General features: G+C 42.0%; 1 protein-coding gene across 7 annotated transcripts in view; it reads left to right on the top strand.

The window, feature by feature from the left end:
• The window catches only part of TCF12 (transcription factor 12), a 440,208-nt gene that overhangs the window by 148,076 nt on the left and 277,066 nt on the right, over positions 1 to 15,066 (top strand). For all 7 annotated transcript variants that reach the window (XM_069765926.1, XM_069765930.1, XM_069765927.1 and 4 more), the window contains exon 5: positions 13,203 to 13,305. In XM_069765926.1, the coding sequence (XP_069622027.1) occupies positions 13,203 to 13,305 (103 nt within the window). The remainder of the gene's footprint in view (positions 1 to 13,202; positions 13,306 to 15,066) is intronic.

Below are 15,066 nucleotides of genomic sequence, written 5' to 3'. Positions count from 1 at the left end.
ATATCCTAACAGTCTATTCAGTAGAACTATCAGCTGTGTATCCACTAGACTTCTGTTCAACACAATTAATGGTCCCAACCCCATTTATAAGGCAAGAAATCCCACTTATTAAACCTGATAGGGCACACCTGTGAAGTGAAAACCATTCCCGGTGACTACCTCATGAAGCTCATCAAGAGAATGCCAAGAGTGTGCAAAGCAGTCATCAAAGCAAAAGGTGGCTACTTTGAAGAACCTAGAATATAAGACATATTTTCAGTTGTTTCACACTTTTTTGTTAAGTATATAATTCCACATGTGTAATCTAGATTGTGAGCCCCAACGGGGACAGTGATGATAATGATAATGTGTGCAAAACTGTAAAGCGCTGCGGAATATGTTAGCGCTATATAAAAATAAAGATTATTAAGATTATTATGTGTTAATTCATAGTTTTGATGCCTTCAGTGTGAATTTACAATTTTCATAGTCCTGAAAATACAGAAAAATCTTTAAATAGGTGTGTCCAAACTTTTCGTCTGTACTGTACATTATATCTGCTATATAATTGTCTAAGGGTCACTTCCTTCTGTCTGTCACGGATATTCATTGGTCGCGGCCTCTGTCTGTCATGGAAATCCAAGTCGCTGATTGGTCGTGGCAAAACAGCCACGACCAGTCAGTGGCGGGCACAGTCCGGCCGCAAAATGACTGCTCCGTACTCCCCTTCAGTAAGCGCTCACACAGGGTTAATGGCAGCGCTAATGGACCGCGTTATGCCGCGGTGTAACGCACTCCATTAACGCTGCTATTAACCCTGTGTGACCAACTTTTTACTGCGCAGCATCAATAGTAAAACGATCTAATGTTAAAAATAATAAAAAAAAGGGTATTCTCACCCTACGACGTGACGCGCTGTACTCGGCGGTGAAAGCGGCAGGTCCCGGTGCCAAGGATGTTACGCGAGAAGGTCCTGCCATGACGTCATGGTCATGTGACTCATACCAACCCTGGGCCCGGAAGCTACCGCGTGCACTGCACACAGGCACCAGGACTTCAAGGGGCCCTCGGAAGGTGAGTATATGTTTATTTTTTTATTTTAAGTATTTTTTAACCACGCATATAGTGCCCACATTGCTATTTATACTACGTGGGCTGTGTTACATACTGCGTGGGCTCTGTTATATGCTACATCTCTATGCTATATACTATGTCGCTGGGCAATATACAACGTGACTGTGCAATATACAACGTTACTGTCCAATATACTACGTGCTCTGTGTTATATACTACGTAGCTGTGCAATATACTATGTGGCTGTGTCGGTTTTGTTATATACTACGTCGACTACAATACACTACTTGGCTCTGTTATATACTACGTAGCGGTGCAATCTACTACGATATACGACGTGGCTATGTTACATACTATGTAGCTCTGCTATATACTACGTGCCTGTGCAATACATTACGTAGCTGTGCAATACACTACGTGGCTATGTTATATACTACGTGGCTGTGTTATATACTACGTAGCTCTGCTATATGCTACGTACGCTGTGTTACATACTACGTAGCTCTGTTATATACTACGTCGGTTGTGTTATATACTACGTCACTGTGTTATATGGGACGTAGCCTGTGCTGTGTATTACCTACATATTCTAGAATACCCGATACATTAGAATCGGGCCACCATCCAGTGCATGCGTGTGTGTGTGTTTATATGTATGTATGTGTGTATATACAGTTATATGAAAAAGTTTGGGCACCCCTATTAATCTTAAGCTTAATGTTTTATAAAAATTGTTTTTTTTGCAACAGCTATTTCAGTTTCATATATCTAATAACTGTTGGACACAGTAAGGTTTCTGCCTTGAAATGAGGTATATTGCACTAACAGAAAATGTGCAATCTGCATTCAAACAAAATTTGACAGGTGCATAAGAATGGGCACCCACCAGAAAAGTGACATTAATATTTAGTAGATCCTCCTTTTGCAAAAATAACTGCCTCTAGTCGCTTCCTGTAGCTTTTAATGAGTTCCTGGATGAAGGTATTTTTGACCATTCCTCTTTACAAAACAATTCCAGTTCAGTTAAGTTTGAAGGTCGCCGAGCATGGACAGCCCTCTTCAAATGATCCCACAGATGTTCAATGATATTCAGGTCTGGGGACTGGGATGACCATTCCAGAACCGTGTAATTGTTCCTCTGCATGAATGCCTGAGTAGATTTGGAGCGGTGTTTTGGATCATTGTCTTGCTGAAAGATCCATCATGTCATGTACATGCGTAACTTCAACTTTGTCACTGATTCATGAACATTATTGTCAAGAATCTGCTGATACTGAGAGGAATCCATGTGTCCCCCAACTTTAACAAGATTCCCGGTGCCGACATTGCCCACACAGCCCCAAAGCATGATGGAACCTCCACCAAATTTTACTGTGGGTAGCAAGTGTTTTTCTTGGAATGCTGTGTTTTTTGGCCGCCATGCATAACGCCTTTTTGTATGACCAAACAACTCAATCTTGTTTTCATCAGTCCACAGGACCTTCTTCCAAAAAGAAATTGGCCTCTCCAAATGTGCTTTTGCATACCTCAGCCGACTCTGTTTGTGGCGTGCTTGCAGAAACGGCTTCTTTCGCATCACTCTCCCATACAGCTTCTCCTTGTGCAAAGTGCGTGGTATAGTTGACCGATGCACAGTGACACCATCTGCAGCAAGTTGATGCTGCAGCTCTCTGGAGGTGGTCTGAGGATTGTCCTTGACTGATCTCACCATTCTTCTTCTCTGCCTTTCTGATGCTTTTCTTGGCCTGCCACTTCTGGCCTTAACAAGAACTGTACCTGTGTTCTTCCATTTCCTTACTATATTCCTCACAGTGGAAATTGACAGGTTAAATATCTGAGACAGCTTTTTGTATCCTTCCCCTGAACAACTATGTTGAATAATCTTTGTTTTCAGATCATTAGACAGTTGTTTTGAGGATATACACTGAAAGAGAACACCTCATATACAGATCAAAAACATCCAAGATAAAGAGGGGAAATAGAATCCTCCACATACGCATATCAACCAATTGAGGAACAGTTGGAGGTGAGATTTCCAATATAAATATCATTTATTAGTTAAAATAACAATACAAAAATCATTAAATGCAATAATCCACATGAAAAAGTGTTTTTGAGGAGCCCATGATTCCAGTCTTCAGAGGAGATTCAAACAGGAGAACAACTTGCAAGTGGCCACTTTAAGTAGCTTTTCTCATGATTGCATACACCTGGCTATGAAGTTCAAAGCTCAATGAGGTTAGAAAACCAAAAAAGTGCTTTTGTAAGTCAGTAAAAAGTAGGTAGGAGTATTTAAAACAAGAAAATGATAAAGGTGCCCATACTTATGCACCTGTCAAATTTTGTTTGAATGCAGATTGCACATTTTCTGTTAGTACAATAAACCTCATTTCAAGGCAGAAACATTACTGTGTCCAACAGTTATTAGATATATGAAACTGAAATAGCTGTTGCAAAACAAACAATTTTTATAAAACTTTAATCTTAAGATTAATAGGGGTGCCCAAACTTCGCAGCTGACATCCGGCACTATGTGCCAGGAGCGGTCACGGACCGCTCTCGGCACATCGCGATCAAAGATGATCGTGGTGTGCCGGCGGTGCAGGGAAGCATCGCGCAGGTAGGGGGCTCCCTGCGGGCTTCCCTGTAACGATCGGTACACGGTGATGTACTCACCGTGTACCGAGCGTCTTCTCCCTGCAGTCCCCGGATCCAAAATGGCCGCGGGGCTGCATCCGGGTCCTGCAGGGAGCACTTCCGGGTCAGGAGCAGGCTGCAGCTGCAGCTCTAATCCTGCCCGGCTGTTTGTCAGATCACCGATCTGACAGAGTGCTGTGCACACTGTCAGATCAGTGATCTGTGATATCCCCCCCTGGGACAAAGTGAAAGAGTAAAAAAAAAAATTTCCACATGTGTAAAAAAAAAAAAAAAAAAAACCCTAAATAAAGAAGAAAAAAAATATATTATTCCCATAAATACATTTCTTTATCTAAAAAAAAAACAATAAAAGTACACATATTTAGTATCGCCGCGTCCGTAACGACCAACCTATAAAACTGTCCCACTAGTTAACCCCTTCAGTGAACACCGTAAGAAAAAAAAAGAGCCAAAAAACAACGCTTTATTATCATACCGCCGAACAAAAAGTGGAATAACACGCGATCAAAAAGACGGATATAAATAACCATGGTACCGCTGAAAACGTCATCTTGTCCCGCAAAAAACGAGCCACCATATAGCATCATAACCAAAAAAATAAAAAAAAGTTATAGTCCTCAGAATAAAGCAATGCCAAAATAATTATTTTTTCTATAAAATAGCTTTTATCTTATAAAAGCGCCAAAACATAAAAAAAAATGATATAAATGCGGTATCGCTGTAATCGTAATGACCCGAAGAGTAAAACTGCTTTATCAATTTTACCAAACGTAGAACGGTATAAACGCCTCCCCCAAAAGAAATTAATGAATAGCTGGTTTTTGGTCATTCTGCCTCACAAAAAATCGGAATAAAAAGCGATCAAAAACTGTCACATGTCCGAAAATGTTACCAATAAAAACGTCAACTCGTCCCGCAAAAAACAAGACCTCACATGACTCTGTGGACCAAAATGATAGGTCTCAAGATGTGGAGACGCAAAAACTTTTTTGCTATAAAAAGCGTCTTTTAGTGTGTGACGGCTGCCAATCATAAAAATCCGATATAAAAAACGCTATAAAAGTAAATCAAACCCCCCTTCATCACCCCCTTAGTTAGGCTATGTTCATATTGCGTTAATGGGCTAACGCTAACGGACAGCGTTGCACGGCGAAAATGTCGCAATTATCGCCGTGCAACGGGTCCGTTAGCGCACTCATTGACAGCAATGTGATTTTCGGGTGTAGTGCATCGCTAGAGCGTGCCATTTTCGGCTCGCGCTAGCAAGGTGCCGTTCTTTTGTGGCGTGCCTCGGACGCTGCTTGCAGCGTCCGCGGTGCGCCCGAGGTCCGGTCCCCGATCTTCCAGAGCGAGGACGTTAACACGACCACTAAACGCGACATCTAAAAAGACATTGCGCTAGCGCAATCCGCTAGCGCTAAACGGATTGCCCTAACGCAACCAGGGATTCAAACCAGGGATTCAAGCTTGAGGAGGCTAATTTGCATATTCCAGGTGCCTTCTGGGAAAGCGAAGAGTCTCCCTAAGCTAGAAGATCGTTGGGTACAGCCGGGACCAGCTGCTTGGAAAGAATCACCAAACCAGGGATTCAAGCTTGAGGAGGCTAATTTGCATATTCCAGGTGCCTTCTGGGAAAGCGAAGAGTCTCCCTAAGCTAGAAGATCGTTGGGTACAGCCGGGACCAGCTGCTTGGAAAGAATCACCAAACCAGGGATTCAAGCTTGAGGAGGCTAATTTGCATATTCCAGGTGCCTTCTGGGAAAGCGAAGAGTCTCCCTAAGCTAGAAGATCGTTGGGTACAGCCGGGACCAGCTGCTTGGAAAGAATCACCAAACCAGGGATTCAAGCTTGAGGAGGCTAATTTGCATATTCCAGGTGCCTTCTGGGAAAGCGAAGAGTCTCCCTAAGCTAGAAGATCGTTGGGAATTTTTGCCTGTAGGACATTATTGCAAGAGAGCTTGGCTGAGTAGATTACACAAGAAGGAAAACACACAGCAAGTCAGCAGGATCTAGGAGCAACATGGCAGATGTGACAACCTACATGGTGAGCTGCAGCATTTGCTACATGTTCACAGATCTGACAGGTGAAATTTAATTCTTCTTCTGGTCGAAGTGTAGACTAGTGGCCCTTTTAGAAGAAAAGGTGCGGGGTCTGGAAGAAAGAATAGCAACTTTGAAACTCATCAAAGAGAATGAAGACTTTCTAGACAGAACAGAAGCATCTCTACTGGTCACAGAAGGTGAAAAAAGTGTCAGAGAACCTCCAAAAGCAGATGAGTGGAAGCATGTGACCAAAAGAAGCAAGAAGACCATAGAGAAATCACCAACCACACAACTGAAGAACCGATATCAAATCTTTGTAGAGGATGAAGATGGCACACCTAAGGATGAAGCAATACCAGCAAGCAAAAAAGAAAAGGGCACACAGCAACAAGTGACAGCAAAAAGTACAGCCAAGAAGCAACGAAGAGTGGTGGTGGTGGGAGACTCACTACTGAGAGGCACAGAAGCAGCCATCTGCAGACCGGACATAACTGCAAGAGAAGTATGCTGCCTTCCAGGTGCGATGATCAAGGATGTGACCGATAGGATACCAAAGCTCTTCAGCTCCAAGGACGTCCACCCATTTCTTCTGATACATGTTGGCACCAATGACACGGCAAGGAAGGACCTACCGACAATCTGCAAAGACTTTGAAGAGTTGGGGAAGAAAGTAAAGGAACTGGATGCACAGGTAGTTTTTTCTTCTATCCTTCCAGTAGACGGGCATGGCACCAGGAGATGGAACAGGATCCTTGATGCAAACAACTGGCTAAGACGATGGTGCAGACAACAAGGATTCGGATTCCTGGACCACGGTGTGAATTACTTGTACGATGGACTCCTCGCCAGAGACGGACTACACCTCAACAAACCTGGGAAACACACATTCGCCAGAAGACTCGCTACACTCATCAGGAGGGCGTTAAACTAGAAGAAGAGGGGACGGGAAGAAAAACATTAGACTTGAACAAAGAAGATCCAGGAAAACAAACTCAGAAGGGAGGTAAGAACATTTCTAAAACAATCCACAGCGAGGAGATTGGAACAAAACAAAATCCTCTAAACTGCATGCTTGCAAACGCCAGAAGACACAAAAGAGAATGGTAAAACCAAAAACACTCAGTTTGCAAACGCCAGAAGCCTGACAAACAAGATGGAAGAACTAGAAGCAGAAATATCTACAGGTAACTTTGACATAGTGGGAATAACCGAGACATGGTTAGATGAAAGCTATGACTGGGCAGTTAACTTACAGGGTTACAGTCTGTTTAGAAAGGATCGTAAAAATCGGAGAGGAGGAGGGGTTTGTCTCTATGTAAAGTCTTGTCTAAAGTCCACTTTAAGGGAGGATATTAGCGAAGGAAATGAGGATGTCGAGTCCATATGGGTCGAAATTCATGGAGGGGAAAATGGTAACAAAATTCTCATTGGGGTCTGTTACAAACCCCCAAATATAACAGAAACCATGGAAAGTCTACTTCTAAAGCAGATAGATGAAGCTGCAACCCATAATGAGGTCCTGGTTATGGGGGACTTTAACTACCCGGATATTAACTGGGAAACAGAAACCTGTGAAACCCATAAAGGCAACAGGTTTCTGCTAATAACCAAGAAAAATTATCTTTCACAATTGGTGCAGAATCCAACCAGAGGAGCAGCACTTTTAGACCTTATACTATCTAATAGACCTGACAGAATAACAAATCTGCAGGTGGTCGGGCATCTAGGAAATAGCGACCACAATATTGTACAGTTTCACCTGTCTTTCACTAGGGGGACTTGTCAGGGAGTCACAAAAACACTGAACTTTAGGAAGGCAAAGTTTGACCAGCTTAGAGATGCCCTTAATCTGGTGGACTGGGACAATATCCTCAGAAATAAGAATACAGATAATAAATGGAAAATGTTTAAGAACATCCTAAATAGGCACTGTAAGCGGTTTATACCTTGTGGGAATAAAAGGACTAGAAATAGGAAAAACCCAATGTGGCTAAACAAAGAAGTAAGACAGGCAATTAACAGTAAAAAGAAAGCATTTGCACTACTAAAGCAGGATGGCACCATTGAAGCTCTAAAAAACTATAGGGAGAAAAATACTTTATCTAAAAAACTAATTAAAGCTGCCAAAAAGGAAACAGAGAAGCACATTGCTAAGGAGAGTAAAACTAATCCCAAACTGTTCTTCAACTATATCAATAGTAAAAGAATAAAAACTGAAAATGTAGGCACCTTAAAAAATAGTGAGGAAAGAATGGTTGTAGATGACGAGGAAAAAGCTAACATATTAAACACCTTCTTCTCCACGGTATTCACGGTGGAAAATGAAATGCTAGGTGAAATCCCAAGAAACAATGAAAACCCTATATTAAGGGTCACCAATCTAACCCAAGAAGAGGTGCGAAACCGGCTAAATAAGATTAAAATAGATAAATCTCCGGGTCCGGATGGCATACACCCACGAGTACTAAGAGAACTAAGTAATGTAATAGATAAACCATTATTTCTTATTTTTAGGGACTCTATAGCGACAGGGTCTGTTCCGCAGGATTGGCGCATAGCAAATGTGGTGCCAATATTCAAAAAGGGCTCTAAAAGTGAACCTGGAAATTATAGGCCAGTAAGTCTAACCTCTATTGTTGGTAAAATATTTGAAGGGTTTCTGAGGGATGTTATTCTGGATTATCTCAATGAGAATAACTGTTTAACTCCATATCAGCATGGGTTTATGAGAAATCGCTCCTGTCAAACCAATCTAATCAGTTTTTATGAAGAGGTAAGCTATAGGCTGGACCACGGTGAGTCATTGGACGTGGTATATCTCGATTTTTCCAAAGCGTTTGATACCGTGCCGCACAAGAGGTTGGTACACAAAATGAGAATGCTTGGTCTGGGGGAAAATGTGTGTAAATGGGTTAGTAACTGGCTTAGTGATAGAAAGCAGAGGGTGGTTATAAATGGTATAGTCTCTAACTGGGTCGCTGTGACCAGTGGGGTACCGCAGGGGTCGGTATTGGGACCTGTTCTCTTCAACATATTCATTAATGATCTGGTAGAAGGTTTACACAGTAAAATATCGATATTTGCAGATGATACAAAACTATGTAAAGCAGTTAATACAAGAGAAGATAGTATTCTGCTACAGATGGATCTGGATAAGTTGGAAACTTGGGCTGAAAGGTGGCAGATGAGGTTTAACAATGATAAATGTAAGGTTATACACATGGGAAGAAGGAATCCATGTCACCATTACACACTGAATGGGAAACCACTGGGTAAATCTGACAGGGAGAAGGACTTGGGGATCCTAGTTAATGATAAACTTACCTGGAGCAGCCAGTGCCAGGCAGCAGCTGCCAAGGCAAACAGGATCATGGGGTGCATTAAAAGAGGTCTGGATACACATGATGAGAGCATTATACTGCCTCTGTACAAATCCCTAGTTAGACCGCACATGGAGTACTGTGTCCAGTTTTGGGCACCGGTGCTCAGGAAGGATATAATGGAACTAGAGAGAGTACAAAGGAGGGCAACAAAATTAATAAAGGGGATGGGAGAACTACAATACCCAGATAGATTAGCGAAATTAGGATTATTTAGTCTAGAAAAAAGACGACTGAGGGGCGATCTAATAACCATGTATAAGTATATAAGGGGACAATACAAATATCTCGCTGAGGATCTGTTTATACCAAGGAAGGTGACGGGCACAAGGGGGCATTCTTTGCGTCTGGAGGAGAGAAGGTTTTTCCACCAACATAGAAGAGGATTCTTTACTGTTAGGGCAGTGAGAATCTGGAATTGCTTGCCTGAGGAGGTGGTGATGGCGAACTCAGTCGGGGGGTTCAAGAGAGGCCTGGATGTCTTCCTGGAGCAGAACAATATTGTATCATACAATTAGGTTCTGTAGAAGGACGTAGATCTGGGGATTTATTATGATGGAATATAGGCTGAACTGGATGGACAAATGTCTTTTTTCGGCCTTACTAACTATGTTACTATGTTACTATGTAATGTGAACCTAGCCTTAGGGAAAAATAATAAAATTTTAAAAAATGTATTTATTTCCATTTTCCCATTTGTGTTAGTGCTAGGGTTAGGGTTTGGATTACATTTACGGTTGGGATTAGAATTAGGGGTGTGTCAGGGTTAGGTGTGTGGTTAGGGTTACCGTTGGGATTAGGGTTAGGGGTGTGTTTGGATTAGGGTTTCAGGTAGAATTGGGGAGTTTCCACTGTTCAGGCACATCAGGGGCTCTCCAAACGCGACATGGCGTCTGATCTCAATTCCAGCCAATTCTGCATTGAAAAAGTAAAACAGTGCTCATTCACTTCCGAGCTCTCCCGTGCGCCCAAACAGGGGTTTACCCCAACATATGGGGTATCAGCGTACTCGAGACAAATTGGACAACAACATTTTGGGTCCAAGTTCTCTTGTTATCCTTGAGAAAATAAAAATTTGGGGGGCTAAAAATCATTTTTGTGAAAAAAAAAAAAAAAAAAAGGAATTTTTATTTTCACGGCTCTGCGTTATAAACTGTAGTGAAACACTTGGGGGTTTAAAGTTCTCACAACACATCTAGATAAGTTCCTTGGGAGGTCTAGTTTCCAATATGGGTCACTTGTGGGGGGTTTGTACTGTTTGGGTACATCAGGGGCTCTGCAAATGCAACGTGACGCCTGCAGACCAATCCATCTAAGTCTGCATTCCAAATGGCGCTCCTTCCCTTCCGAGCTCTGCCATGCGCCCAAACAGTGGTTCCCCCCCACATATTGGGTATCAGCGTACTCAGGACAAATTGGACAACAACTTTTGGGGTCCAATTTATTCTGTTACCCTTGTGAAAATACAACACTGGGGGCTAAAAAACTATTTTTGCAAAAAAATAAATTATTTTCACGGCTCTGCGTTATAAACTGTAGTGAAACACTTGGGGGTTCAAAGCTCTCAAAACACATCTAGATAAGTTCCTTAAGGGGTCTACTTTCCAAAATGTTGTCACTTGTGGGGGTTTCAATGTTTAGGCTCATCAGTGGCTCTCCAAACGCAACATGGCGTCCCATCTCAATTCCAGTCAATTTTGCATTGAAAAGTCAAATTGCGCTCCTTCCCTTCCAAGCTCTGCCATACGCCCAAACAATGGTTTACACCCATATATGGGGTATCAGCGTACTCAGGACAAATTGGAAAACAATTTTTGAGGTTCAATTTCTTCTCTTACTCTTGGGAAAATAAAAAATTTGGGGCGAAAAGATCATTTTTGTGAAAAAATATGATTTTTTATTTTTACGGCTCTGCATTATAAACTTCTGTGAAGCACTTGGTGGGTCAAAGTGGTCACCACACATCTAGATAAGTTCCTTAGGGTGTCTACTTTCCAAAATGGTGTCACTTGTGGGGGGTTTCAATGTTTAGGCACATGAGGGGCTCTCCAAACGCAACATGGCGTCCCATCTCAATTCCTGTCAATTTTGTATTGAAAAGTCAAATGACGCTCCTTTCCTTCTGAGCTCTGCCATGCGCCCAAACAGTGGTTTACCCCCACCTATGGGGTATCAGCGTACTCAGGACAGATTGTACAACTTTTGGCATCCATTTTATCCTGTTACCCTTGGTAAAATAAAACAAATTGGAGCTGAAATAAATTTTGTGTGAAAAAAGTTAAATATTCAATTTTATTTAAACATTCCAAAAATTCCTGTGAAACCCCTGAAGGGTTAATAAACTTCTTGAATGTGGTTTTGAGCACCTTGAGGGGTGCAGTTTTTAGAATGGTGTCACACTTAGGTATTTTCTATCATATAGACCCCTCAAAATGACTTCAAATGAGATGTGGTCCCTAAAAAAAAATAATGGTGTTGTAAAAATGAGTAATTGCTGGTCAACTTTTAATCCTTATAACTCCCTAACAAAAAAAATTTTTGGTTCCAAAATTGTGCTGATGTAAAATAGACATGTGGGAAATGTTACTTATTAAGTATTTTGCGTGACATATCTCTGTGATTTAAGGGCATAAAAATGTAAAGTTGGAAAATTGCGAAATTTTCAAAATTTTCGCCAAATTTCCGTTTTTTTCACAAATAAACGCAAGTTATATCGAATAAATTTTACCACTACCATGAAGTACAATATGTCACGAGAAAACAATGTCAGAATCGCCAAGATCTGTTAAAGCGTTCCAGAGTTATAACCTCATAAAGGGACAGTGGTCAGAATTGTAAAAATTGGCCCGGTCATTAACGTGCAAACCACCCTCGGGGCTTAAGGAGTTAACAGCATTTGGATATAAAAAGGAAGAATTGTTACATCTACGGTCTTAAGGCTTCTTTCACACTTCAGTTGTTTGGCATCAGTCACGTCCGACATAGTGCAGGATCCGTCACAATTGTTGAGAAAACGGTTCTAACGGATCCGTTTTTTTGACGGATCCGTTACTTGGGGGTTGTCTGGGAGAAGTATCTACTTTTTGGAGCATGCGCAATTGAAAAAGCGGATTGGGGCGACGGATGCGCCGAAATGACGGTCGCGACGGATCCGTTGCCCATAGGCGACCATTCTATGGAATGGCGGGCGCGACGGATCCGTCGCGATCCGCCATTTCGGCGTTGACAAAAAACGTTATAATGTCCGTCTATCTCTAGATGACGTCCGCCAAATTTCGACGGATCCGTCGCTTGGCGAATGGAATGGACGACCATCCGTCACAATCCGTCGCTAATGCAAGTCTATGGGAAAATAGCGGATCCATAAAAAAAATGACGGATCCGTTATTTGAGGAAAATGGCGGTTTTAGACTGACGCCAAACAACTGAAGTGTGAAAGAGGCCTAAGCAGGGTTCCCTCCTGTCCGGAAATTCCAAGTCAGTTTTTTTTTTTATGGATGAAAAAACTTATACCAATTATCTTGACTGTAATTGTCAGCATTTTTCAGTGAATGCAGCTGATGTCTTTATATCAGAATTATGGGCTGTAGACATGGATCACTTATAATAGTGATTTACTATGGTTTTCCAATGTACCTGTGAAAAATATTTTCTGTCCGTGATTTTTTTGATAAGCTCTCCAGGTAAAAAAAATAAAAATAAAAATGTCATTTTGGCAACCCTGGTTATAGGTCTGGAAATTGGTGTGACTTATTTAGAAATATATGTATGGAAACTCAGCCACATTGATGAAATTATTCACTTGGTATGACATTTGACACATTGGTAGATAAAGTGAATGTCATATACTGTATATTCTTATCTTTGTAATGCATATTCGCAACAACATTAAACACCCCAGTTCATTCCTTAAAACAGATGTTCGTCTGGAAATATTTTAATGCATATAAACATTAGATATGTGTGTATTTGCATTTGTCTGTGTGTATATCAATATACAGTACAGTGTCATCACACTTAGCAAGACTGTCACATAATCTGCTTAATACTTTTCTTGCTCTTCCCTAGGGTTTTACAGACAGTCCTCATTACAGTGAACACTTGAATGACAGTCGATTAGGGCCCCATGAAGGATTGTCCCCGACACCTTTCATGAACTCAAATCTGATGGGTAAGTAGGTAATTCTTGTGGGCAGCCCCTAAAAGCCTCTTTTCTTTTGAAGACCTCTTGTTTGACACTTATTGTCTGGTGCAAAATATATCAGAATCCAAACCTGTTGCTTTTGTTTTCCTGCACACGTCTCTGCAGCAGGATACGCATTTACATACACCTGTTAGGTGGAGACTTAAATTTGTGCAAAACTTAATGTATTGCATCTGAATTGATTAAAGAATTATTCCTATCAGAATGTTATCTCATTATACATTAATCAAAAAAATAAAGGGAACACTAAAATACCACATCCTAGATATCAGTGAGCGAAATATTCCAGTTGCAAATCCTTATTTATTACATTGTGGAATGCGTTGAGAACAATAAAATCTAAAAATTATCAATGCAGAACAAAATTAATATCACATGGACATCTGGGTTTGGAATGATACTCAAAATCAAAGTGGAAAATTAAATTACAGGCTGATCCAACTTCAGCGAGACAAGGAAATGATGTTAAGCAGTGAGTGAGGTCCCAACGTGCCTGTATGACCTCCCTACAAACCTGGGTATGCTTCTGTTGAGGCGGTGGATGTTTTCATGAGGGATCTCCTCTCAAACCTTGATTAAAGAATCAGTCAACTCCTGGACACTGTGATGCAACGTGTCGTTTGTGGATGGAACAACACATGATGTCCCAGATGTACTCGATTGTATTCAGGTCTGGGGAGCGGGCGGGCTAGTCCATAGCATAAATGCCTTCATCATGCAGGAACTTCTGACACACTTCAGTCAAGCATTGTCATGTACCAGAAGGAACCTAGGGCCCACTGCACCTGCATATGGTCTCATAATGAGTGTGAGGAATTCATCCTGGTACCTAATGGTTACCTCTGGCTAGCACATGGCTGTGCGGCCCTCCAAAGAAATGCCTCCCAACACCATTACTGACCCACAGCCAAATTAGTCATGCTGGAGGATATTGCAGGCAGCAGAATGTTCTCTACAGTGTCTCCAGTCGCTTCTGTAAAGTGCTCAGTGTGTGAACCTGCTCTCATCTGTAAGGAGAACAGGACTCTAATGTTGAATTTGCCAGTCTTGGTATTCTCTGGCAAATGCCAATCGCGCCCTGCATGGTGTTAGGCTGTTAGCACAACACCCACTTGTGTCTGTCAGGCCCTCATACCACCCTCATGGAGTTTTTCTGACCGTTTGAGCAGAAACATGGATGTTGGTGGCCTGGTTATTTTGCAGGGCTCTGTGCAAGGAGGAGCAGTGCCAAAGGAGGAGGTAGAAGTCCTGTTGCTGGAGTGTTGCCCTCCTATGGCCCCCTTCACGTTTCCTGGTGTATTTGTATTGTCCTGTCTCTTAGTATCTGCTCCATGCTCTGGACATTGTGCTGACAGACATCTACCCTTCTTGCCACAGCTCGCATTGATTTGGCATCCTGGATGAGCTGCACTACCTGAGCAACTTCTGTGAGTTGTAGACACTGCCTCATGCTACTGTACAGTACCTCTACGGGTGAGAGCAATGACGAAATGCAAAAATGACCAAACAGCCAAAAAGAATGAGAACAGAGAACTGGTTTGTGGTCACTCCCTGCAGAACCACTCCTTTATAGGAGTTGTCTTGCTAAGTCTAAGTTCACATTTGCGTTGTGCGCCGCAGCGTCGTCGCCGCAACGCACAACGCAAACAAAAACGCAGCAAAACGCATGCACATGCGGCCCATGCGGCGCCAATGTTAAAAGATAGGGCCGCACGACGCATGCGTTTT

Source organism: Ranitomeya imitator, chromosome 4, assembly GCF_032444005.1.
Source record: "Ranitomeya imitator isolate aRanImi1 chromosome 4, aRanImi1.pri, whole genome shotgun sequence".
NCBI lineage: Eukaryota > Metazoa > Chordata > Amphibia > Anura > Dendrobatidae > Ranitomeya > Ranitomeya imitator.
Note: the sequence above shows the minus strand (reverse complement) of the source record. Positions and strands in the feature narration are given on the sequence as shown.